The following is a 26,512-nucleotide window of genomic DNA, read 5'->3' as shown; positions in this document are numbered from 1 at the left end:
AGCTGGCACCCTAGCCGCTAAATTTTGTATGTTCGACGCATATTCGCACACTCAAAGGTGTCCTTATATGCAGTCGAACACGGTTTGTAATCACCTCTATCGAGCCAATGATCCTGAAAACTTCATCTCCAAATGAAGAAAATACATTTGGTTATCCTAATACACCGGCCACCAGACAAACCATTTCTTGTGTGCATCCCACCAGAATCATTTGACATCTGATGGCTGCACCCACGACCTCGCGTGCATACATTGGCCAATTCTCCAGACAGTACTACCTCCCCTTCATCGATTTATTCAGAGAAGGACAAGGACATCACACCTGAAGGAAAATCTACATCATTCCCATTCAGGATTACGTCACCATCTTCTCCATGAAGACCTGAATTAAACGGTAGTTATTTTTTTCATGCAGGAGCAGACCTGTGCTATATTTGAGCAACTAAAAATATTTTTTCAAGAATGGAGGCAATCATGAATTTTAGAGCCCGTGATTTACCGTTTCAAAAAAGTGTATTTTTCATTTTCAGAAAAGCTAAATTGTTTCACAAAATAAATTCCGTTTTGTGTTCTTGTCGAGCTTCTTTCCCAGACTCGTTTCATTAGGGGGCAGGCCCAACATTCCTCGCCCAGCTGAGTGTCTTCGCCCCTCTTCCTCGGAGTATTTCACGATTGGTCCTGCGTCAATATCAGTTTTCTCTTTCAAATCATGGATTCCGTGAATTCCGTCTTTTTTCCATGATCACGCAAAATCAATCTGCCTCTAGAATTTAACCCATGAAAAAGTCATGACCTTTTTCCCATACCATTTCCCCTGCCTTTTACAGACAATAAAAAATGGCACAAAATCCATGCTTTCAAGGCCCTGAATTTGATGTAACAAAAGCCATGTTTTTCAAGGATTTCCAGGCCCTGTACGAACCCTGAGTTATGCTATCCTGCTGACCTATCTAGTACCCAACCTTGGAACTCACCCAGCCTGTGTGGACTGTCTCACAGCCAGAGGCATTGCAGAAGCGTGTGCGCATTGTGCAGGGGTGTGCCAATCTAATGGTGCGTTTGTTCTTTGATTGTGCCGCTGTCCCTTCCTGGAAAGGTAAATAGAAAATAAAAAAGATGTTTTATTCTTTGTTAAATGAAACTTTCCCACCAAAGTGAGATCATGAATGCGATGTGCCCCATGGCCCTTTGCATGTGGAGTCTTACCTCCGCTTCTCAAGATGTACGGGTGGTCGCCCTGCCTGGGAATCAGGTGGCCGCCCACGTGCTGTACCTCTATGCCTCCACCCCGGCATCGAGATCAGCTGCACGCCACGGCCATTCCATGGCTAAGTGCACAGACAAAGAGCTTGTTATGTATGTATGTATGTATGTATGTATGTATGTATGTATGTATGTATGTGTGTGTGTGTGTGTGTATATATCTATATTATAAAAGGCGAAGGTGATTCTGTCTGTCTGTCTGTCTGTCCGGGGGTGTGGCTTACTCTGTTTGCAGAGTAGCTCCACCCATTCTTGGAGAGGCTTCATGTAAACAAATATCCACCATTTTATTAACTCGAATAGCTTTGAGGCCTGTTTAGTTTGGCCCGTGCTGTCTTTCTCTCTCACACAGGTTTATTTCAACTCTAATTCGATATATCATTTCATTTTTAACAGTCGCTAACATAGTTTTAGACTCGGTTGAAAAAAAAAACGGAAAGAGAATCCCATGAAAGTTTCCGTTTATAGAACGAAATGATTTCTCAAAGGCCTGTAAAATAAAGCCCATTCATTGAGTCACCCTCACGATTTTATCTCGAATTCACCATCTGATTTAATTTTTATAGATGGTTTTAGACTCGGTGTCAGAAATAATTGAGAACATTCACGCACACACTGGAAATTGCCGAGATTTTTTTTTTTTAAATCGCGGCACGGTCGGCCATACACCGCCTAAAATAACAGATGGGAAAAGGGCGAGATATATTAAAAATTCGTGGCGGACTTTTCCATTTGATGACAATCGTCAAGATTAAATATTTAATTTATACGTCGTCACAATAATGTGGAGAGAGGAGCATAGCTTCATTCACGTATCGCCACAGACGGGAAATTGCTGACAGATATTTCTTCGTTATTATTTCATTCATCATTATTATACGGAAATAAAGGTAATCCTGTTTAAACTGGCATTCATTCCAGCGAAAGTTGGAGAGGAGTGAGGGGTTGGAGAGGAGCGAGGGGTTGGAGAGGAGCGAGGGGTTGGGGAGGAGCGGGGGTTGGAGAGGAGCGAGGGGTTGGCGAGGAGCTAGGCGTTGGAGAAGAGCTGGGGTTTGGAGAGGAGCGAGGGGTTGGAGAGGAGCGAGGGGTTGGAGAGGAGCTAGGGGTTGGAGAGGAGCTAGGGGTTGGAGAGGAGCGAGGGGTTGGTGAGGAGCGAGGGGTTGGAGAGGTGTGTGTGTGTGTGTGTGTGTGTGTGTGTGTGTGTGTGTGTGTGTGTGTGTGTGTATGTATGTGTGTGTATATATATGTGTGTGGCAGGGGTCGAATTACTCTGTAGGGAGGGCACAGCAATGTTTGCCTTTGATGACTTCAAATTTTTTGGGGCACCAAGGCATTTTCTTTTGGGTTTGGGGGGCACCAAGGCATTTTCTTTTGGGTTTGGGGGGCACCAAGGCAATCTAGAATTATTATTGTGGGCACAAAGGCAAAGTGTGTCGGTAACTTAAACAGGCAGGGAAATGTTACTGACAGAACAAGTAAATCAACTTAAACTTTTTAATAATGTATTTTTAGAATATAAACAGTTTCAGAAAACTCAACTCAACTCAGAACTGCATTGTTATCATGTCCATGTAACAAAGTTTAACCTTTGTTTGACAGAACAAGTACATCAACTTAAACTTTTTAATAATGTATTTTTAGAATTTGAATCTCAATAACAGTTTCAGATTTGATTTCTCTCAAAACTCAACTCAACTCAGTCAGAACTGCATTGTCATCATGTCCATGTAACAAAGTTTAACCTTTGTTTGACAGAACAAGTAAATCAACTTAAACTTTTTAATAATGTATTTTTAGAATTTGAATCTCAATAACAGTTTCAGATTTGATTTCTCTCAAAACTCAACTCAACTCAGTCAGAACTGCATTGTCATCATGTCCATGTAACAAAGTTTAACTTTTGTTTGACAGAGTTGAACTTTTTTCATCATCATCATCAGACATCATCTTTACTCAATACTGACTCAGTCTTGAGTCAGGTATACATGATTACAATTAAATCACCCTTGGGGGAGAGGGGTGTAGCATTAGGCCTACGTCCAAATGCACTCATAGAATGCCACCTGGCAACGCTATGTGTAGGATCAAAGTCGTCGGGGTCGGGCCCTTCTGTGCTGATGCGCAGAAGGTGTTCCTGCATACCCAACCCCAGTTTTAGCCTCCAATCCCCAAGAATATGCTTCACTGCTGAGAACTGCCTCTCTACATGTGATGTGGCCACTGGGCACACAAGGCAGATCTGCACCAGATGAAGTATATTAGGGTATTTGTGGCCCTTTTCTGTCAGAATGGTATTCCATAGACCCGAGGAAATTGGACTCCTCTCCATGATTTCTCCATGACACACACATGACTTGACACACACTTGACACACACTTGACACACACACACTTGACATGACACACACATGAAATTGGACTCCTCTCCATGACACACACACACGGACGGATCAAAGCGGACGAAGTCAGTTTGTTGTTTTCATCATTACTTTATTCATACTTTGGTCTCTATTATTATGCTTTATTGACAAAAAGGGCACAGCAGCAACTGAAGAAAAAGGGCACTGCAACTCTCTGCCGTAGTGATCATGAAAAGTTCGGGGGCAGCACAGCAAATAGCTTGGGCACGCCGGCTTTTGCCGTCGATAATTTCGACCCCTGGTGTGGGTGTGTGTGTGTGTATGTATATATATATATACATATATATATATATATATATATATACATATATATCTATCTATATATATATATATATATATATATATATATATATATATATATATATATATATATATATATATATATATATATATCTATCTATATATATATATATATATATATATATATATATATATATATATATATATATATATATATATATATATATCTATCTATCTATATATATATATATATATATATCTATATATATATATCTATCTATCTATATATATATATATATATATATCTATATATATATATATATATATATATATATATATCTATCTATCTATATATATATATATATATATATATATATATATATATATATATATAGATAGATATATATATATATATATATATATATATATATATATATATATATAGATAGATATATATGTATATATATATATATATATATATATATATGTATATATATGTATATTGTTACGGAATCCAACGTCGGCCTTCCCCACTTACCAAGGGGGGATTAGTCCCCTCGTCTATGACTGGCCGACGTGGTCCTGGGGGTATGACGTCACGCCCGGTCAGCGCTGGGTAGGGTATTAGGCCCAACCGTCCTATGACCTAAATACCAGCACCTACCGGTACGCAAGGAAATACTCCCCCGCCCACGGTCGCAGCGTAATGGACTAGTTGCGCCGAGCGAAGCGAACTGCACCGTGAGCCGGTTACCAAGACTGACCCGATTGATCGTCGTCGGCCGAATCGCGCCACGGGCCCTCAATGGGGGAAATCACTAAAGCGACCGAATGTGAAGAAGAAGACGAAGGTAGGAAGAACAAATATAATTTATTACTATTATTTACAAGACCAAAAATAACCAAGGAAGAAGGAAGGATAATAAAATAAAGACAGAAAGAATGGAAGGAGACACAGTGCAATTATTAGCTTAACTATACAAGCTTAATTAATACCCCAGGACAACGTGAAAGACAGACGAACTATCACACTTACACGGGGAATGCAGGCAGGAATGAATGGCTGAAGGTGGATGGCTTGGAGAGGCAAGGAAGGTCCAGCGGGGACTGGGCACGGTCGGGCCGGGAGGCACCGCCGTCAAAAAGCCGAGCCGCGGTCGTGCGCAAACTGCGCGGGCGAAGTTCCTCTTTACGCACTGCTGCGTCGCGCGCTCCTTGCGTTGCCTTGGTCTGTATTTCCTCTGCAGCGCGGCACGTATCTCAGCTGCTTGGACTCATCTGCTCATCTCCGTAGCTCATCTGCAGCTCATCTGCGGTGGGGGCGTCTCCCGCGGGTTATATAAGCCCCACCCTTGGACCTTCGCGAACCTCCCAGATCGTTCTCTCTCCGCTCGCTCAAGCCAAACCCCTTCGTGCTGGGTTGGTTGAGCGGGGCCGACTCACTCCTCCTTTCTGTGACGAGGTGCGGAGACACGCCTTTCTTCTTCCAACCGACCGCGTGCTCAATGGAGTCCATTTGCGGCGAAAACCATCCAAACCTGGCACTTTGAAGATGGGACCTAATCTTATTTAATTCGGTGCAATGGAGAGTCGACTATTGGGAAACACAGCCTTAAACTACATAGAATAAGGGAATAACTATTTAAAAGGATATATGGTGCCCTGCGTGTATGTTTATGGAATTAACTAAGAGGACGACCTTCGACCTTTCTTTACATTACGGAGGGTGACATTTCCACACAACAAAACCATAATTCTCACATTCTTTACACTTTCTCAAATTCGTTACAATATATATATGTGTGTGTGTGTGTATGTGTGTGTGTGTGTGTTTGTGTGTGTGTGTGCGTGCGTGCATATGTGTGTGTGTTGCTGTGCACGCACATGCGTTCACATGTTATCAGAAGTAAATACATTGTGTTGATGACATCATTTGTGCATCTGATAAATTGCCAGTAACCATTTTGTGAAACTGAATGTGCAGGTGCAGCATCTAACTCAATATGTCGAAATGTCACACACGTCCATGCCCGTGGGATTTCCACGGGTGACCCCACTAATTAATATATATATATATATATATATATATATATATATATCTTAGTCTGCAATAAGATATCAATAAGTGTGTATATAAGATATCTTAGTCTGCAATGTCAAACACTGCATGTATTCCTGTGTTGTCTTACGTAACCCTGACTGCATATTGCAGCTCTGTCTTATTGCTCGTTTCTCAAAGAGTAATGTCTTCATCCAGCCTCAGGCCAATGTCCTGCACTTAGAAATGCCCAAAATAACTGGTGTGGTTTGAAGGTTTCCCTCCAACCAATAGGGTGGGGACAGAAGGGAGGGGCGGAGCCTCTCGAGAGGTATTTATGCACGGCCGGACACGTGAAAGACACTCCCGTGGTTTTTACTGTTTTGCTTACTTGAAGTGTCAATAAAACTTATTATACACTTGTTGATGCAGTATGTCAAAACAAAGATGAAAGGAACACTAAATGTCAGTTCAATATTTATTAAACTACGGGGCTCGTTGGTCCATAGGACCAAATTTTAATTGGAGACTTTTGGATCTTCGGGGACCTTTGGGTGTTCAGGGACTTTTGAGTCATCTGGGTCTTTTTGGTCCTCAGGGACTTTTGGGTCATCTGGTTTTATGGGTCCTCGGGGACTTTTGGTTCATCAAGGACTTTTTGGAACCTTGGGGACTTTTGGGTGATCTGGGTCTTTTGGGTCATCAATAACTTTTGGGTCATATGGGTGTTTTGGGTCCTCAAGGGTCTTTTGGGTCCTCGGGGACTTTTGGGTCATGTGGGTCTTCAAAGACTTTTGGGTCTTTGGGGTCACCGGGGAATTTTTGGTACACAACACAACACAACACAACACACACACACACCACACACACACACACACACACACACACACACACACACACACACACACACACACACACACACACACACACACACACACACACACACACACACACACACACACACACACACACACACACACACACACACACACACACACACACACACACACACACACACACACACACACACTTATAGTCGGGTTCAATTCACGTGGATTCCTTGTTCAGGCTGTTTTATACGACGGCATCAGTGATGCGCCAACCAAGCGAATCTGGCGCGGAGAAACCGTGACTCGAGATGGTTTATTGATCACGTTGTTTGCTTTTGCCTTGACCTGCGACAAGAGGGTTCGTGATCACGTATCCCGTGTGCGGTGTGTTGCACTGGTACCTCGCTATTATTTTATTTTCATAAATGTAACTGAACAAGTACAAAAAGTTTTAATTAAAACAAAAGCCGCGTCGATGTTACACAATGCCTAGATGCAGCTGTGCCTATAACGTCGATGCTATAGGCACAGGACATTCCTATTGATTCGATTACTTGATGTTATTTTTGTGCAAAGTGAAAATATATCTCGGCAATTTCCCGTGTGTGGCGACGAATTTTTAATATATCTCGGCATTTTCCCGTCTGTTATTTCAGGCGGTGTATGACTGACCATGCCGCGATTTTAAAAATATATATCTCGGCAATTTCCCGTGTGTGGCGACACGTGAACGAAGCTATGCTCCTCTCTCCACATTATTGTGACGGCGTATAAATTAAATATTTCATCGTGACGATTGTCATCAAATGGACGAATTTTTAATATATCTCGGCATTTTCCCGTCTGTTATTTCGGGCGGTGTATGACTGACCATGCCGCGATTTAAACAAAATATATATATCTCGGCATTTTCCCGTCTCTTATTTTGGGCGGTGTATGACTGACCATTCCGCGATTTAAAAAAAATATACCTCAATGGACTTGAAGTTACAGGCCTTTGAGAATTCATTTCGTTCTATAAAGGGCAACTTTCATCGGATTTTCTTCCCGTTTTTTTTCAACCGAGTCTAAAACTATGTTAGCGACTGTGAAAAATGAAATGATATATCGAATTTGATTTGAAATAAAACTGTGTGAGAGAGGAAGACACCACGGGCCTACAAAACAGGCCTCAAAGCTATGCGAGTTAATAAAATGGTGGATATTTGTTTATATGAAGGCTCTCCCAGAATGGGTGGAGCTATGGTTCCCAGAATGGGTGGAGCTTTGAGGTTTTGTCTTCTCTGCAAGAACAACAGGAAGAAGAACAAGAAGAAGAACAACAACAACAACAGCAGAGGGCACTCTATGAGCAGCGTCTGCGATGCGGCTAACAAGGCATTTCCCAAGGCAGGATATTTCTGCTGATATTATTTGATCCCACCTAACATTATCACCCATAACACCGACACTGAGGCAAATGTGTCTAGCGGCTCTGCCCCCATCAAGCTGATTGACAGTCATAGCCACGCCTACCCCGGTCCTATTCTTTGACAAAGAAATGTAGTTTGACGTACTTTTCAAGGAATCCTTTCAAGCTATTAGAATTATAATACCAATGGATGTTGCAGGAAGTAAAACTCTGTCGAATGGTAGCAGAATCATTGCCATTGATAGAGGCAGCCCGGAAATATGCCGTCTGAAGAAGATTATTATTATTATTATGAACAAGAAGATTAATTCCCGGGTTTGACCGATCTGATTTTTTCACTTTATTTTGCTTTTGCCTTGGTCTGGAGAACTGAAAAGTGATCCCTACCTCGACAATCAACTGAACAAACCAGGTAGGCTCTCATGTGTAGCCTAAGTGAGTTTTTAAAGAAGCTAATCAAACTTTAATTTTGTATGTAGCAGATGGAACCGACGTTTATTTCCGCGCCATCGCTACATGGAGAGCACAAGAGTACTCTCTGATATATATATTGTTACGGATCCGTCATTTCCGCCTTTGCTGTTATTATATATTTGTAGGATTTTTAGTTTCAAGTAATATTGTTGTTAAGATTTTTGTGTGAAATGGAGATGACTTTAGTAAAAGGTAAAAATAAGTGTTTGTGAAGGAAAAAGGAAGACGCGAAGAGGCCGGAAGAGCAATTAAACCTGACATCATCACATATTGCGATTGCAATTAAACCTGCGTCAGGTTTTATCACAAAGAGTGAGTTATTGTTGGAAGGAGCCAGTGCCTCCATTACAGGCCGATACGACATTTTGTCCTCGAAGAGGCTGTCTGCTTGGTGCATCTTGTTTTGTCATTGAGATTTCCATATCGACCTCACCGTGTGGAGCGCCGTTGGTTTACATATCGGCTCAATTCCCATATCGACCTCTCACCTCATAACTCCTCATCTACAGCTGCGCCAATACCTGCCTGTTCTCGTCGTTCTGCACAGCTTCAACCAGCGTGAGGATGAGTGCACGGACTTTGGGGAATGTTACATTCCACTCACGTTTGGCGTGTCATGAGTTTATTGCTTTGAGAGCATTGGGGAATGATGGTACCATCTGTATTGTTCATTTGATGCAAGTGACATTTTCATTGTACTTTCTTTAATAGTGTTATTATTGTGTATGTGAGAGTTCTTACTACAATTACTTGTTTTATTCTACAATTGCATTGGTGTGGTTTTACCATGGTTCAGTAGAACACTCAAAATAACAAATCTTTCTGCCGTGTTCCTGCTCCAGACTCTGAGGTGCACCGTAACCGGGGTTTGGGGAGGTAATACGTAACAATATATACACATATATCTTACTATAATTCACCAAATGTCCGTCCGTCTGTTCGGAGGTACCGCAAAAACGGCTGAACTGATAGCAACGATATTTTGGGTGGGTAATCCTGGGATCTCCTGGAGTAAAATAGACCATATTGTTTTTCCAATTTCACCTTTGGCCTCCAGCATTTTCAGGTTTGGACTCCCGCATATTATTTTCCCGGGTGCCGCACAAACGGCAGCAACAATCGCTGCACGGCTGCACCGATTGGACTCGGTGACCTCGGACAAAGACCTTTTATAAGGACATGGGTTGAATCCCTGCTTGAGAGAATGCCAACCCCCTCCCCGCCATCACGGTCGTCTCTCCAACTCACAATCCCACGAGATATGCGGAAAGGACGACTCAAAACCAATTATCTTCTTTTTGATTCGTATATAAACATCATTAAAAGTAAATAATGACCTCGGCCAAAGTTCAAACGATGCAAGTTTAATCTCTACATGAGAGAATTCCACATAGCTATTTGGCGGTGTATACGCTAACAGATCGCTGTCTCCATCGATCTTGCCAAGTCCGTAACACCTATTGGCTCAAAATCCTTTTAACTGTTGACTTGGTAGTTTTTACAATGAAGGAAACATTAACAATGTTTTTAAAAGTTTATTTTGTGATTAATTTGTGATTGGAGTCATGTTGTTTGGAATGAAAAAAAAGAGATCAAGTTCAAGTAAATGACGACATGCCGTGATGGTCGCCGTATCTGCATTGCCTGTTTGCTTCTGGCATCCCACCCGTGCATAGCACGGGTATTTCACTAGTATATATAATCGGAAGAAATTAAATAAGTAGCGGACGTAGCTTCAAGACGGTTGATCTTTTATTTTCGACAAGCTTTCGACCAAACAGGTCTTCTTCACAGTCTTCCTCAATTACAAAGAAAGTCTATAAAGATTTATATTTATATATATATTTTTACATACATACAGTCGTGGCCAAAAATATTTGACCCTCACACGTTTTTCAAATAACTCACAATTTTCTCAAAAATAAGTTGAAATTGACAAAAGTATTTGGTCTCTACAATTCTTTATTTCACTGTTAATATTACAGAACCGTTGTTTTTGATTCAGAACTTAATATATCCTTTTAAATCAGAAAATAAAAAGAAATGGCATCGAGAAAATTATTCACACCCGAGACTTAATATTTGGTAGCACAGCCTTTGGACAAAATAATTGCAGTCAAGTGTTTCCTACAGCCATGAATGAGCTTCCTACACCTCTCTATTGGCAGTTTGGTCCACTCTTCTTGTGCAAACTGCTCCAGTCCTCCCAGATTTTAAGGGTGCCTTCTCTCAACTGCTGTTTTCGGATCTCCCCACAGGTGTTCAATGGTATTTATATCTGCACTCATTGCTGGCCACTTCAGAACAGTCCAGCGTTTTGTCTTGAACCATTCCTGGGTGCTTTTTGAAGTGTGTTTGGGGTCATTGTCCTGCTGCAAGACCCATGACCTTCAACAGAGACCCAGCTTTCTGACACTGGGTTGAACATTGCGTTCAAAAATGCCTTGGTAATCTCCTGATTTCATGATGCCATGCACACATTCAAGGCACCCAGTGCCAGAGGCAGCACAGCAATGCCAAAACATCACTGAACCTCCTCCATGTTTGAATGTAGGGAAGGTGTTCTTTTCTTTGAAGGCTTCATTTTGTTTTCTGTAAACATAGAGATGATGTGCTTTACAAAAAAGCTCTAATTTGGTCTCATCTGTCCACAGGACATTCTCCCAGAAGGATTTTGGCTTGTTCAGGTGTATTTTGGCACATTCCAGTCGCCTTTCATTTGTCTCTCTCTCAGCAGTGGTGTCCTGCTAGGTCTCCTACAATAGAACCCCCTTTCATCGAGTTGGTGACAGATGGTGCGAGTTGAAACTATCGTACCTTGTGTCTGAAGGTCAGCTTGAATCTGTTTGGCAGTTGATCGAGGTACTTTCTCCACCATTCGAGCAATCTTTCTTGGGAAAACCACATTTCCAAGCTGGCCTCCAAAGCTAGTCACCGACTGGGCATCCTCCGTCATGCAAAGTCCTTTCTGGGCACTTCTGAGCTCCTCACCACATACAAAGCTTTCATCCGCAGCTAAATGGAACACTGCTCTCCCCTCTGGGCTCGTGCTCCTGCCGCCCACCTAGCTTGGCTTCAAGCGGTTGAAACCAAAGCATTCAGAATCATTGGAATCTCCCGTGACGAAGCTGCTTCTGAGGGCCTTTCTCTCTCTCACCGCAGGCAGGTAGGTGGTCTTTCTGTCTTTTACCGACTCCTCTTCGGCCTTGCTCCCCCTGCTCTGTCTGTGCTCTGTCCCCTAAATATTCCGGCAGGACACACAAGATCTGCCAGCAACCCTTTTCTGGTGAAACTGCCAGAATCAAGACTCTCTGCTCACCGTCATTCCTTCATTCCTTCATTCCTCTTTTCTCACGCCTCTGGAACCAACTCCCACACTCTCTTCAATCCCTCTCCTCCCTCCAGGTCTTTAAAACAGCTGTTCACCACCATCTCTTATCTTCCCCCATCCAAAACCCTGATCTTTTCTACCCCCTTTAAAACACCCCAAATCTGCCTCTTTGAATCCCCAGCTTCTTTCCTGGGGTTCCTAGAAGTGTTCATTTGCTTTGTACCGTGTACCCCTTCCTCCTCCCCCAGCCCTCCCCCTTCCACAGATGTACCGGCTTCCCCATTTTCTCTTCTGTTGTTGTGCTTGTGTACTTCCCTCTCTCCCCTTCTTGTTTCCCACTCCCTTCATTGCATGTTTTGTGTGTCTGTGCATGTTTTCATGTTCAATGTCTTATCTCTTACACGAGCCTAGATTCTGTATCCAAAATTTTTTTAAAATCCTTCACTGCAATTTTCGATCAAGTTTTCTCTTGCGGCCACATCCAGGGAGGTTGGCTACAGTGCCATGGGCCTTAAACTTCCTGATAACATTGCGTACGGTGGGCACAGGAACATCAAGGTCTTTGGAGATGGACTCGTAGCCTTGAGATTGTCCATGCTTGGCTACAATATTGTGTCTGACCTCCTCAGACAATTCTGTGGTTTTCTTTCTTTTCTCCATGCTCATTGCGGTACACACAGTGACGCAAACCATCAGAATGACTCCTTTTCTCTATTCAAACTGGTTGAATGAGTGATTTTTATATTGCAGGCACCTGCAACTCACCACAGGTGAGTTCAATTCTAAAGTAAAGGAGAATCACCTGCTTGAAATCTAATTATTTCTAACAACTTCTAAAAGGTGCCAATAATATTGTCCGGGCCATTTTAGGATTTCTGTGTGGAATAAGCCAAGATTTCGTAATTTTTTCAGCTTTTTTTGTTTTGTTCCACTGCAAACCAAAGAAATACATATGTGGATACTAAAATATCTTTTAATTTCAACAATTTTCTGGAAGAAATGGGGCATTCTTTGAAAAAAGCGCAAGTACTGTATGTGACATGCTTTCTACTTGCCTCTCTTCCACCTACTTTGTGTCTAATGGGGGATATTACAAACGGGTTTTTGGCACCGCTATGGGTTCCCCGGTATCGGCCGTGATTGCTAACATGGTGTTGGAGGATTTGGGGGCACGCACCATCCCTACTAGTGCAGCCACATGTTTGGTTCCCTTACGTGGATGATACATTTGTCATCTGTCACTCTGATAAAGTGGACACCATACATGAGGCCATAAATAAAACTTTTTCCTCCATTAATTTCACCCTTGACGAAGAGAGAAATGGAACTCTTCCCTTCTTGGATACGCTCGTAACAAGGGGTCCCAAAGGAGCCCTAAATGTAACAGTTTACAAAAAAACCAACTCACACCGATCGCTATCTTGATTTCAATTCCTGCCATCAAATGGAGCACAAAAGATCTGTGGTGCACACCCTCTCAAAAAGAGCACATGAGTTACCATCTACCTTCGAAGACAAGATGAGAGAAGTAGACCATCTTCAGAATGTGTTGAGGGCAAATGGTTACCCTGACAGCTTGTTACCAAACAGGAAAACGATAATGGCTACACCACACAACAGGCTGGGACCGAAAGAACAACTAAGGGGGTTTTGTGTTCTGCCCTTTATACCAGGAGTTTCACAGAGGGTCGGCAAAGTGTTGAAAGCGGCAGGAGTGAGGATTAGTTTCAAACCGGTTTTCACCCTTACGCGAGCTTTTATGAGGGTTAAGGACAGGCTTCCGAGGAAGGATATGGCAGGTGTGGTGTACACTGTGCCCTGTGTTTGTGGAGCCAAGTATGTGGAAGAGACGGGGAGGACCTTAGGTTAGCATATTACTGAACACTGCAAGGCATATGAATGTAATTATCCCAACAGATCTGCTATTGCCAAACATGGTCTTAAGGAAGGGCGCACATCTTTGTGGGATAGGGTTAATAGTTTGGGTTCTACCCCTAACAGGACCAGAAGACGTATCTTGGAGGCTTGGCACACGGAAGAAACTGTTACGTCGATCACGCAAGGGGTGATTGATTGACTTACCATAAGCATTTGAGCCACTTTTGCGTAAATGGAGCAGGGATTCCTCGACTTTCAATAGAGATTCCACATAATGTTGTCATCCAAAGTTTTTATCAGGACAATATCCCCCAACCCCCCCGCCCCCCCTCCTTTGTTTCTCCCCACCTCTTTACCCATAACATATAGCCATGTGTTGATATCAATACCATTACAGGTTATTTTGTGCTTTCATCTCACTAACTAATAGGGTTACACTAACTCATGATCACTTGTTAAAAATCTTACCGATTGTTCCAGAGTGTAGCTAAACATTTGGGTTATAATCCAGTTTTATTTACGTTATGGTTTTGAGCTGTTAATGTGCTGTTAATTTTTACATTTGGTGATAAAGGTCTGAGTTCACGAGAGTGATGTGATTTGTGTTTTGATTGGCTGTCCAGCTTTGCCCACCGCCACCTTTGAGTATATAAGGGGGGTTTTGAGATTATTTTATCACTCTTGAGGAAGGTTAACGGATGCATGCGGTTTTTCACATGTTAACTGATACGTTGAGTCATTGTTGGTTCAATTAAAGGTTGGAGATACCATGAAGTCGTTTGAATATATATAAATGCAATAGTCTAAAAGTGCAAGTCCAAAAGTCCAAAAGGCAATTGTCCAAAAGTCCAAAAGATCCAAAAGTCCCAAGTCCAAAAGGCAATTGGACTGGTTTTGTGGTGTGAACATTGGACTGGCAATCCAGAGGTTGTGGGTTCAAATACTTCTGAAGGAAACTACTCTTCATATTAAAGACATGCATTATAAGCTTTTGAAAGTCAAGTAGACTCAGTATGGTTGTTGGTACACACACAACAACAGGCATTTTAAGGCCATTTTCCCTGCTAGAGCGGGGGTTAGCCTTGCGGTCCCCATGACAATCTTCTCCATTTTGCCCTATTTTCTGCATCTCTCCTTGTTAACGCCCTTGCCCGCATTTCTTCTTCCACCATCTTTAGCCAAGTCTTTCTCGGTCTTCCCTGTCCTCTACTTCGTTCTACATTCATTTCCATCACTCTTCTCAACCAGTCACTTTCATCCTTCCTCAACACATGACCAAACCATCTCAACCTGTTCCTCTTCACAGCATCCATCACAGGCTCTATTCCCATCATCTTTCGCAATTCATCATTTGTCTTCCTCTCTCTCAACGATACTCCGCCCATCCACCGAACCATTCGCATTTCCACCCTTTCCAGCCTTCGTTGCTGCTCTACGTTCATTACCCATGTCTCGCTCCCATAAATCATAACACTTCTCACACATGCAGCATACACCTTTCCCTTCAGCTTCAACGACACTCCCCTCCTCATCAGCACGCCACTCAGTTCCCAAAACTTCTTCCATGCACATCTCACTCTAGCAACCGTTGCCGAGTCTGATCCACCTTCTCCATTCAGCATGTCTTTTTTTGTGTAACAGTCTTTTTTAGAGTGTAGGTAGCTCATGGGAATTGCGTGTTAGGGTAAATTGTGCTGGCAATTCTATGCAAAGTCGTGACCAATGACGACTCCAGTTTTGTATTTTGCTATGAGCATGGAGTAAAAGGAAATTGCTATACACAGGTATGTATGAGGCATAAGACCTTTAACAGACAAGAGACAGCATTAAGCACAAGATTCGACTGCACAAGCAGTCCGTCCCATACATTGTAGAAACCCACCAAACTCTTGATATTGCATTTGTTCCGGGACACCGGTAGATTTTCTTATTTTCATTCCGATCGTTCTCGTTTCTGTCATTGAGCGACACTTAATTGCACATACCATGCACATTGTTGCTGACTCTTATTCATCGACAACAGCCAATCGGGTAGTGTGTTTTATAACCACACCAGCTGAGTTATTGCTAGCCAAATAAACACATTTCAAAGCCAGTAAAGAAGCTCAACACAGTTTATAGTTTCGCAAAACAAATGGATTGAAACAAGAGGCGTCGCTGCTACCCAGAGTACGCCGGAAGTGGCAGCACTACCCACAAACTCAGTGGATGTGTTCTGTCTCATGAATGTGTGTGTGTGTGTGTGTGTGTGTGTGTGTGTGTGTGTGTGTGTGTGTGTGTGCGCGTGCTCTACTATGAGCTTTACATCATGTATAATTAAAAAGTTGCATTTTATTCCCATTGATCAATCATGGCAGCAAAACATTAACCAATCATTGGTGAGATTGATTAATCAGACCAGAACTTATATTATATTGAGATAAGTCAGTGTTACATCATCTATCTATAATTCCAGCAATCTCTGTGTGTCTGTGTGTCTGTGTGTCTGTGTGTGTGTTTGTCTGTGACCGCTGTTTCTCGACAACCACGGGTCCGATATACTTTAAACTTGCCAGGTATATTGCTGGGGACCCGAGGATGTGCCTTTTCAAGGTTTTAAATTAATCGGACAAGTACTTACCGAGCTATGGCGATTTAGCCGTTCGCCGTTCGCTTTGGCGTTGCGAATGGACCAAACCATTGCATGTAAATAGAGGGGGGGGTTCTGTGGTCGTTGCGAATGGACCAAACCATTCATGTAAATAGAGGGGGGGGGGGGGGGGTTCTGTGGTCGTTACTGCCACGTGGTTTCAAAGTTTTTTTTTTTTGTTGTTGTTTGCACGCATGTTTTTTTGCACCCACGTACGGGCACGCCCTAGGATGTTTACACACACACACCCCTACACAAATTTTTTTTTTTTTTTTTTTTTGGCAAGGAACGGGCACCCACGTACGGGCACGTCCTAGCTTATATATAGTACGGGCATGCCCTAGTATTAAACAAATTAAGCTAAAATGAAACGCCGATGGAATGGTCACCATGACCGTATTGCGCATTTCCATTATCAAGATAACATCACAGTGAGCACACAATGAAGCTTTAGGTTCACACGTGAAAGGCAGTCATGACAACGGTTGCTATGTGATCATCGATGCCTAAGAAGCTACCTGGAGGGAAGATTGTACTGGTAGGGGGTGCTGCAGTGGGTGCTGTGAGTTGAGAGGTGCAGTCGTGTAGGCAGACTTCTGTAGTGATGTCGTAAGACCACCTACAGGACACGCAACTTGAGTTACACAAAAAGAACTGATAATCTGCACAGATGATTAATATATTAACGGAAACCCACATGACATTTTCACATCACAATTGGTTGTTAATATCTCTGAGGTGGATGTGGGTGGTGCTTCCTTTCATGTGCAGCGTTTCAAGGTCATTCAAACGTTTCCCTGAGGGAGTCAACCATAAGGTGTTGACTGGCACCACGTGTAGAGTAGACCAGGTAGGGTGGACCACATGGAGTTTATTACTTCCTCAAAGGTCATCAGCAAGGCATCAACGTGGCTTTTTAACCAACAACGTGATATTTATCTTATTATAATGACGCAAACGTATATGGTTATGTATATTTGTGACCAAAACGCCTTCTTCAAATTTTCTTCCAACCCTTTAGACTACTGAGACCGCTTAGACTTTCGAAAACCCTTTAAGCCCCCCAAGGCTCTTAAGACCCCTAAAGGCCCCAAATATCCAAAAGACCCCAAAGACACTAAAAGACCCTGAAGACCCAAAACACCATGAAAACTCAAAATGACCTGAAGACTCAAAACATGATTGTGATTGGGCCGCTGAGCATTGTTGGCATGACCCAGAATGGAAGGGGTTAGGTGTATCATTTACAGTAGTTAGATTGAGAGCAGTGTAAAATACATACAGTAAAGAACACCATTCTGATCCACTTCAAACTTAAATTAGAACGGCAATCATCAACATGGTGAAGTCGACCAATATACCTTCCCCCACATTATTACATCATTATAATACTCGTACCAAGTTTGATTTAAATCCCTTCAGCTGTTCTCAAATTATCACATTTTTACCTGGCATGACCTCTGACCTTTGACCTCTTGACCCCAAAATCGAATCAGTTCATCTTTTCATCATTATACATACCTATAATAAGTTTAGCTTAGATCTCTTCAGCCATTCTTAAGTTATCGCGATAACGAAATAATTGTAAGTTGACATGACCTCTGATCTTTGACCTTTTGACCCCAAAATCCAATCAGTTTATATTTGTGTCATAATGTATAATTATACCAAGTTTGGCGAAAATCCCATAACTGGTTCACAAGTCAGCTCGGTAACAGAATGTTTACCTGACGGGACGTCTGCCATTTAACCTTTGACCTCGTGATCCCAAAATCGAATCAGTTAATCTTTACCTCATTATACATACCTGCACCGAGTTTGACTAAGATCCCTTTAGCCGCTCTCAAGTTAACGTGGTAACAAAAACCTATCACGGAAGGACGGACGGACAGACAGCCGGACAGACAACCGGACAGACAACCTGAAAACATAATGCCTCCGGCGACTTCGTTGGCGTAAACATGAAAAGCACATGAAAATGGCAGTTTCACCCTCATGAATGGCAGGCTCATTTAGCTCACAGCACTGTCAGATAATGCCATAAAATTACTCCGTGCATGCAAAGTAAAGAGTGGGTGTTAAGCAATTGGTTCACTTTGTCTGTCTATCTGTCCTTTTGACTACATACGTCATTTTTGATCGAGGAACAAGTTAATTTCAATTAAATGTTATATTCTGAACATAAATTGGAAAACAAACCTGTAGTTTAACAGTACTTCATGCCTGATGTTGGCTTAGCGGTTAGGGTGCCGGCTTGGGATCCTAGGATCCTGGGTTTCGAATCCCGGTTGATCACTGAATTAACACCAGGGGGGTTGACTCAGCCTGTCATCCTTCCGAGGTCGGCAAATTGAGTACCAGTTCACTGGTAATTCCCTGTGTGTCGCAAGAGGACTAACAGGGTTAGCGGCAGGAAGGGCATCTGGCCGTAAAACATTGCTTCAAAAAGGGGACCACAGTGCCCAAAAAAGGCCAAGCCCTGCCCTGCGGGGGGAAATGGCCTCTAAAGGTGGCTCAGTCTAGCAGTACTTTGGCTCTGAACTCGTACTGATCTTGCATGCACAGAAGGGGAGTTAATGTTTTTACTCTGTCTGGCAGTCAAACAAAATTGAAAATAATTCCAAACAGAAAACTTTGTTTTTTTTGTTTTTAAGGACGTCATAACAACAGGCACGAATAACTAATGTAAGGTGTTAAATAAGGTGGTGTAAAAGACGCTGCGTCAATGGCTGTGAACTTCCAAATCTTTTTCCTACGACCCTTAAAATCCCCAACTTATTTGAGTTGAATTATATATTTGAACACAAGAGACCACAAATCGCCTTTGTGGCACTTTCAAAACCCTTCGGTTTAGCAATACTTGGACAAAATATTACGGCATTTTACATCATCACGACCAATCAAAGTTGCCGCTCGTAGACCCCGCTCTTGTCCTCGTTTCTCAAGACAGCGTGGAGTACAGTGTTCTATGCACTCTAGTTATATAATGTCAGTCTCTCAAATTTGTAAACCTTGAAAATAACTTGCAGACACACCTTGAAAGTGACTCGGGCAGAAGAGCAGGGGCTGGGGGTACACGTCAGCAGACAGGCTGTACTGTGTGGAAGTGACAGATCCAATGGTTGGGCCAATGTCGGGACAAAATCCCGGTGGATAACTCAAAATCGAAGGCTCCTGATTTGGTAATGGCAATGCCATCGTGGGATTTGTGGAGAATGGTCCACCCTGGGTGAAGCAAATCGTCATTACCACCGTTATCATGTAGCATGAGGGTTATCAATTACCATTATTTGGTAACAGTACAGCTCCTATAACAGAATCTACAAGAAAAAGTCTGAAACTTCAAGATGTAACCAACTTGTGACATTGCGATGCATCCAGCAAGCTGCGGCACTGCAAGGTTTGTATGAGGTACTCCACAATAGTGGAAATTTCAGATCCTTTTCCCTCTACCCTCCCTCCGCCCCCCTTTGTCCACCAATAGCCTCCCACCACATATCCTAAAATTCTCCAAGGAAAATGCTCAATATGTTATCAGTAAAGCACTAGCACACAATGATGTGTTTTAAAGTAAATATAGTCAAGATGGCGAGCCTGCAGTGATATCTCGTTTTGTGCCGCAATGAAATAGCAGCTATTAGAGGGATTTCAATAGACATGGATTTGAGGGCAAGGACTTAGGAAGTACAAGCAAATGAGGGGTTAAACATTCGGAAACTCGATAGCTGGGTTGCCCACTTTATCGAGTCACCTGGCTATGCAGTACAGGCATCTGGTTGTTGTATGTGTTCTCAGTGGTGGCAGGAGGCAGATAAGGAAGGGTGCCAAGGGTCTGTAGGTTGTAGGATAGTGGGCGATTGTGACAAACTTCCATGGCTTGCCAAGATGATGCAGCGCTGTGTGGGGGTGGGTGAAGAGGATTGGGAAACACAAGGCAACAGCTTCAGATTGTCAGTTGTTACAAACAGACAAAGGAAACACACTGCAGATGTTAAAGTACCTCCGGTAATCCAGAACAGCCATTCTCACAGCTTTTGAAGGGCGACTAAATAAATTACCAGCATCGGCTCACGCCACCACTCGCTTTAGCTAAGCTGAGCTCTCGGAGAGTCGTGGAACCGCATTTTGAGGATCGCGTACAACAGCCTGGCTGTAGTGTTCGGCAGGGATGTTATAACACAACCATGTGTGATGCCCCATTAGGATGAGCTTGTTTTTAAAGATGTTAACAATATTCTTTTTTTCATATACAAAATCTATCCCGGTCCCGGAATCCCGGTCGATCGCTGAATTAACGCCAGGGGGGTTGACTCAGCCTGTCATCCTTCCGAGGTCGGCTAATTGAGTACCAGTTCACTGGTAATTCCCTGTTTGTCGCTAAAGGCGGCAAAAAGGGTTGGCGTCAGGAAGGGCATCCGGCCGTAAAACATTGCTTCAAAAAGGGGACCAAAAAAACAACAACAACCACGGTTCCCGAAAAAGGCCAACCCCCGCTTTTCCAAAAATGGCCTCTAAAGGTGGTTATATACAAAATCTAGGCTCATGGAAGAACGAGGAGCACGCAATACGTCGTTTCTTCACTCATTCGTTGTTCTGAGTTATTTTGACAACTTTTTGGCATTCCGATGTGTGATCATTACGATATGTCCTGATAAGTTGGGGTCAGCAGCTCATAGAGCCTGTACCGTTGGACCAAGTCTTTCACAGCTGGCGAGGCAGGATGTTCGAATTGAGCTCGTTATTAGGGCAGCGATGTGGAATTTTGACCAGTGCACTGGCAATGATCCACCTACCCTTCGTCAAAAGACACTGCAGGATCTTCAACATCCGCCAATTAATGATAGCAGACATTGCACCCGGCTTTAACGCCCTTAGGGTTGATAGCAGACATGGCACCTGGCTTTTACGCCCTTAGGGTTGGCACACTTGTCGATGAGACAACCTTCCAGCAAAGCACCGGTCAGTCGGTTTATAGTCGGGCCGAGAATCGAGTGTCGAACCTAGACTGGACATTATAAAGGTAAATGCGTTACTTCCGCACTGTCCTGCCGGACCAATGCGGTCATGGAACATTAAATGATCACCTCCATCTAGATTATCGAATACAGATCGATGTGACCAACTCTATTTTGAAAAAGTCTGATCGATTCAACAGATAGAGGTTGCAATGGAAACAAACCGGGTACAGACTTACTGTGTGGTGTGTCCGTAATCTTGCAGGTGGCTGAGTGTAAGAAAAGGATGCGACATGGCCTGGGCCGGTGTGATACGCTCAGCTGCATCGACAACAAGCATCCTTTTGAGTAGGTCCACAAACTCCCTGCGGTCAATCCTCTCAGCGTGTGCCTCTGGGCCACGGAGCTCCAATGCCGGGTTCACCTGTCAAACCACATATCAACAACTACACTTAATCACACAAACAATCTCAAAAAATTTAGTGCAACGCCAATGCAAACATTTTTTAGTACAACGCCAAACACTTTAGCAATCTCAAAATTTGTAGTGCAACACCTTGCACCCTCTGTGTTCCATCAACATGGTCTCCCATCAACCTCCTTCTGGTGAAGCTACTGAAATCCAGGATCACTGCTCACCTCAACTCATTTGTTCATCTTTTTCCCCACCCGTGGAACCACCTTCCACATCCTCTTCGATCTCATTCCTCCCTCAAGGTCTTCAAGACAGCTGTTCACCACCATCTCAGATCGCCCCCAATCCAAAACCATGATCTTTACCACCCTTGTTAACCCTCTACGCCCCAAACCCTCCCGCCCCCACCTCCCTACCCCAATCCCTCCTCCTTCCAAATTTCAAGTTTCCCCTCCTGAGAGATTTCTTCTACATCCATCTTGTCCACCCTATGCATCCTTTCCTGCCCCACACCCATTGTTTGTTGAAGTCTGCCTCGATCTAGACCTTCAATTCTGCTGTTGGCTGTTTCTTTTGTCCTGTTGCGTCCTGATCCGTTCAGTGTACTAGTACCAACTATTCCACAAGCCTCGACTATGTATGCACAAAAATAAAACTAGACCAGCACTCTTTAATGTCGTGAAATTTACTAAAATGCCTCAACCTACATTATTACATCATTATACATACTTGTACCAAGTTTGATTTAAATCTCTTCAACTGTTCTCAAGTATCACATTTTTACCTCGCATAAACTCTCACCTTTGACACTGAAATCTAATCAGTTCATCTTTGCATCATAAATATATACATACTAACACCAACTTTGGTCAAAATCCCATCACTGGTTCACAAGTTAACGCAGCCGTTCTTAAGTTATCGCGGTGACATAAGCCTATTACAGACTCTGACCTCTTGGTACCAAAATCTAATCAGTTCATCTTTGCATCATAATATATAATTATACCAAATATGGTTAAAATCCCCTCACTGGTTCAAAAATTAGCTCAGTAACAGAATTTTTACCAAACGGGACCTCTGACCTCTTGACCCCATAATCTAATCAAAGAATGAGATAAAATGCAATTCTTTTTCAGAGTTATTTCCATTCTGACCAGTGAGATTGCATATACTCAGAATCCTTCAATAAAAAGTCAGAAACCTCAAAGCAAGCCATTTATAGTCTTCCTGTACAATGAAAATACAAGGCCGAGATGTGAATTTTGGAGGTACTTTGTACTGACATGGGTAGAAACGAGAACGGCACCAGGTAGAGCTCATACCTCCACCAGGCTGAATATACTCTGTTTTGTATCCCACTGATTGGCTGGATCTGGATCCAGACCTTAACCAAAATCTAATATACTTGTTCTTGTTACCTACCCAACTCATCCACCAAGTTTTGTCATAATCTGTCCATAAGGTTCTGAGATATCGTTAAAATATCGTTTTTGTCCCCGTCTCTCAATTGTGAAGAATTGCTTCAAGTTCTCGTATCCGGATCTTCACCAAAATCGAATAACTTCATCCTTGTTACACACTCACACTGTCCATCAAGTTTCGTCAGAATCTGGCCACAACGTTTTTAGATATCCTGCTCGCAGACAAACAAACAGACAGATAAACAGGGACGAAAACATAACCTCCGTCCACCCTCGGTGGAGGAAGTAATGATTTACACATACCTGAACCATGTCATCCAGGGAGCTGAAGATGTACTTTCTTGCCTCCTTTGACTTGAATCCCGTCTCAGCTTCATGTTCTTCTGGGGACTGGACAATAACACATTCGCTTGATTCAAACACATACTTATTGTGATGTTGTAACACGAGGTGGTCAAAACTTCTGAAACTATCTAATACAACAACAACATGCATTTTAAGGCCATTTCCCCCGACAGAGCGGGGGTTAGCCTTGCGGTCCCCATGACAATCTTCTCCATTTTGCCCTATTTTCTACATCTCCCCTTCTTCCACCACCTTTAGCCAAGTCTTTCTCGGTCTTCCCCGTCCTCTATTTCCTTCTACATTCATTTCCATCACTCTTCTCAACCAGTCACTTTCATCCTTCCTCAACACATGACCAAACCATCTCAACCTGTTCCTCTTCACAGCATCAATCACAGGCAATATTCCCATCATTTTTCGCAATTCATCATTTGTCTTCCTCTCTCTCAACGATACTCCGCACATCCACCGAACCATTCGCATTTCCACCCTTTCCAACCTTCGTTGCTGCTCTACGTTCATTACCCATGTCTCGCTCCCATAAATCATAACACTTCTCACACATGCAGCATACACCTTTCCCTTCAGCTTCAACGACACTCCCCTCCTCATCAGCACGCCACTCAGTTCCCAAAACTTCTTCCATGCACATCTCACTCTAGCAACCGTTGCCGAGTCTGATCCACCTTCTCCATTCAGCATGTCTCCGAGGTAGCAAAATGTTTTCACACCTTCCAGCTTCACGCCATCTCCAAGATCCAACTCAACATTTCCTCCATCTGCAGCTCCCTCTGTGCACACCTTACATTTGAATGTAGCTGCCACACTGGTTAATGACCCTCTCAGACCACGACATTTTTGATGAACCCACACAGCGCACATTGTACATTGAATGGAGTTCTGAAACTGAAACTACCTAATGTTAAGAACAAATGTCGAACCTCACTGCCCAGGTATGTGAGAACTTTTCTACAATCCAAAGTCAAGAAACTAATGACAATGAATAGATCCTGGGGTGGGCCTTGCTTTTGGGAGGAAATTGCTCAGTTCATCCAATAAGCTCGTTTGGTCCCTGCTGTGCAAGTTGTCGATAGCATGGGAAATTCAGATTAAGGTTCTCCACCTGCATTTTCAAATTTGCCCAATCCCAAAAACGTCTGTCGGTTGATGGTCCCACAACACTTGCTTGAGAATTTCTGATAAGTGATTTGTAATAAACTAAAACAATTAATGAAAATAACCTGCATTTTGGTCAGTTAACAATAAAAATAACACCATGAGCTTCCATTCTCCATTGCCAGGAAGCCCAAGATACCTCCGGCCATAAGCAAACGACCAAGGAGGTGTACATCATGGACCCTTTAATATAAGAACACACGTGGTGGGAGCTTTTGGTTTCTCCTACAGTGGTTCATTACCTTCAACTTCCATCCTTCGTATGCGCTCTCCTTCTTAAAGAACTTCCCAGTTTTTGTACCGCTGCCAAGCAGGTGTTCTGGAGGAAGGCCTTGCGTCTCTGATATGTAACGGATCTGTAAAACATGCATTTTAAAGGATGTTGTTGTGCAAAAGCAAATGAGTCAAACTCATGCACGTATGTAGATATACTATTGCAACAACCTGCACAACGGAAGGGAAAGCTGAAAAGCAAAAGGAAAACAGAGCATCGGATCATTAGTTAAACCGCCAATGATAAAACGACTGAACGTGATACACTCGACGTCATTAAGAAATTGGGAGCGCGTATGAACCTACTTGATATTGACCAATGTTTGCACTTTGTTCTACAGAGTGGAAAGGCGTGTGGAGGAGCTGTAGAACATATCATGCACAACCACGCCAACAGACAAGAAACAACGCATGGCTTGACTTTGGACAAATGCAGCCCAGTGACCTTGAACCTAGACGTCCATCCTCCGTTCAGGGTACCGGTAACACTATCGAGTGACGTCACATTTCTCACTGCAATCATCGGGGAAAATAAAGGAGTAATCTCTCCCCCATGCCCCGTCCCTCATGGGTTTCCATTCCACGTGGCATATCCATGCTTGATCAAAGTCTCCGATTTCGCCCACTCAACCGGGGTCAAGTTTGAACCGTTGACCTCCCATACTAAGAATGGACACTAACCATTCTGAGTCTGGTGAATCTGTTAATTTTTTTGAGGTAAAAAAAGGAGAATCCTTTAATTGGCGAAAGTTTTGAATGTCTGATTAGATTATGCTGTGTAAGGGAAACATCTCCAGAGAACCTTATTATTTACTTATTTTTAAACATCATTGGCTGCTTTTTATGGCTTGCTGTTTTCACGAGTTTGCAAAACATGATTTATTGTTTGTCAACTCATCAAACAGGTACGGCACATGGATTTAAAAGACAATCTTCGCAGTGGACCAGGAAACAGGAAGAGGAGGAGAAACATTATGTCACACGGGCACAATGCATTCTTTTTAAAACGGAACGTTTTCAAATGTTACCGTTTTCGCAGTACACCATATATATTATTAATTACAATTATTATTATTATTATCATTATTATGGTTCAGGTTTAACGCTGGATGCTTTTTCCACAATAAATTGTGTTCCCATTCACAAAACATGTGAGAACCGCAGAGCAGAAAACACAAAAGCACAGCGAACCAGCTCGTGGTTTTGTCAAAAGGCCAAAGGCTCAGAATGTCTAACGTTTCTGTCAGAGTTCCCTCAGTCAAGCATGCTATTAGTTCTCAGAAGCTACATAGCCTCGCAAAGGAGTGGCTAAGGTGGCCGGTGATTGGCTCCGTGTAGCTTCTCACGTGCGTATGAGTGGTGGACAATAGCATAAATATGCTAGGCTTGGACTGGCCCTGTGTGCACATGCACA

General features: G+C 42.9%; 1 protein-coding gene across 1 annotated transcript in view; it reads right to left on the bottom strand.

The window, feature by feature from the left end:
• The window catches only part of LOC137432306 (homeodomain-interacting protein kinase 2), a 134,540-nt gene that overhangs the window by 21,930 nt on the left and 86,098 nt on the right, over nucleotides 1-26,512 (bottom strand). The window contains exons 4-11 of the mRNA XM_078783010.1: nucleotides 25,068-25,181; nucleotides 23,608-23,694; nucleotides 21,708-21,892; nucleotides 20,265-20,409; nucleotides 19,549-19,738; nucleotides 17,032-17,132; nucleotides 1,207-1,328; nucleotides 975-1,088 (exon numbers count right to left, since the gene is read on the bottom strand). Coding sequence (XP_078639136.1) covers nucleotides 975-1,088; nucleotides 1,207-1,328; nucleotides 17,032-17,132; nucleotides 19,549-19,738; nucleotides 20,265-20,409; nucleotides 21,708-21,892; nucleotides 23,608-23,694; nucleotides 25,068-25,181 — 1,058 coding nt within the window. The remainder of the gene's footprint in view (nucleotides 1-974; nucleotides 1,089-1,206; nucleotides 1,329-17,031; nucleotides 17,133-19,548; nucleotides 19,739-20,264; nucleotides 20,410-21,707; nucleotides 21,893-23,607; nucleotides 23,695-25,067; nucleotides 25,182-26,512) is intronic.

This window comes from Myxine glutinosa, chromosome 8 (assembly GCF_964187855.1).
Source record: "Myxine glutinosa chromosome 8, kmMyxGlut1.1, whole genome shotgun sequence".
Taxonomy (NCBI): domain Eukaryota; kingdom Metazoa; phylum Chordata; class Myxini; order Myxiniformes; family Myxinidae; genus Myxine; species Myxine glutinosa.
This window is presented reverse-complemented; position numbering and strand designations above follow the sequence as displayed.